The sequence below is a fragment of the Cebus imitator genome, unplaced genomic scaffold (genome assembly GCF_001604975.1).
Source record: "Cebus imitator isolate Cc_AM_T3 unplaced genomic scaffold, Cebus_imitator-1.0 Scaffold404, whole genome shotgun sequence".
Classification (NCBI taxonomy): Eukaryota; Metazoa; Chordata; class Mammalia; order Primates; family Cebidae; genus Cebus; species Cebus imitator.
The window spans coordinates 1,578,708-1,580,080 of record NW_016107719.1 but is presented as its reverse complement, the minus strand read 5'-3'; the positions used below and the strand labels follow the sequence as shown (position 1 = coordinate 1,580,080).

General features: G+C 44.1%; 1 protein-coding gene across 1 annotated transcript in view; it reads left to right on the top strand.

The window, feature by feature from the left end:
* DMC1 (DNA meiotic recombinase 1) overlaps positions 1-1,373 on the top strand; it is a 42,433-nt gene that overhangs the window by 36,380 nt on the left and 4,680 nt on the right. The window contains exon 11 of the mRNA XM_037731542.1: positions 524-640. Coding sequence (XP_037587470.1) covers positions 524-640 — 117 coding nt within the window. The remainder of the gene's footprint in view (positions 1-523; positions 641-1,373) is intronic.

The following is a 1,373-nucleotide window of genomic DNA, read 5'->3' as shown; positions in this document are numbered from 1 at the left end:
GAGTGCAGTAGCTGATCTCGGCTCACTGCAGCCTCTGCCTCTTGGGTTCAAACAATTCTCCTGCCTCAGCCTCCTGAGTAGCTGAGGAGGCACTAGTACATTACAAGCACTAGGCACATGCCACCGCACCCAGCTAATTTTTGTATTTTTAGTAGAGACAGGGTTTTGCCATGTTGTTCACGGTAGTCTCAAACTGACCTCAGTGATTTGCCCACCTCGGCCTCCCAAAGTATTGAGATTATAGGCACAAGCCACTGCAACCGGCCAGTAATCTCATTTTAAAAAGTCAAACAAAATATAAACAAGAATAATAAAATAGGGCCCTCAGAAGCCTAGACTAAATGGGGTATATAGCAACTCGAAAACTCACCCCACTCCATAGTTTATGAACAAGCCTTTGCTTGTTTGGAATATACACTTACTCTAACTACTGATACCCACCACAGAAAGGTTGCCTTGAATTGCAGATATTGCCATATATAGTCCATATAATGAAACATAAAAAGGTGTTTTATTAATTCAGCTTTCAGGCAGATCCCAAAAAACCTATTGGGGGACACATTCTAGCTCATGCTTCAACAACAAGAATAAGCTTGCGAAAGGGAAGAGGAGAACTCAGAATTGCCAAGATTTATGACAGGTAAATTTTTTTTAGTGTGTGTGTGTGTGTGTGTGTGTGCGCGCGTGCGTGTGCGCGCGCACGCGCGCGCAGAGGCGGAGCTTTGCCATGTTGCTCAAGCTGGTCTTAAACTCCTAGGCTCAAGGGATCCTCCCGCCTTGGCCTCCCAAAGTGCTGGGACTATAGATGTGAGCCATCACACCCAGCCTCCTCATCAGATTCTTGTGCATATGGTATTAAACACAATTGCATCTCCTGCAATGCTGTAATTATTACTGGCAGATGCTGTGTGTTTGAATTTCCTTCTCAAAAAGTATTCAGCTTATTGGGAAGTCCCTACTGTGTGCTTGGTAATAGGGATTCAGAGATTCTGTTGACACATAGACTTGGTCCCTGAAAAGCATACACCTAGATAATGAAATCATCAATTCCAATTAAAGTGTGGTAAGTGCAGGGTAAGTATCAAGAATGGAAATATATCTCCTTTCCTTTTGGTAAGCTAACTCTATTTGCTTTTCAGGTTTCGGTTTAAACATCAATTTCTCAGGGAAACTTTCCTTAGCCCTTACAGTCTAGGCTACCCAGAATCTTATACCCTATATTCTTTCTCAGCACTTTACATGTTTAATTAAGAATTGCAGATTTGGGCCGGGCGCGGTGGCTCAAGCCTGTAATCCCAGCACTTTGGGAGGCCGAGGCGGGTGGATCACGAGGTCAAGAGATCGAGACCATCCTGGTCAACATGGTGAAACCC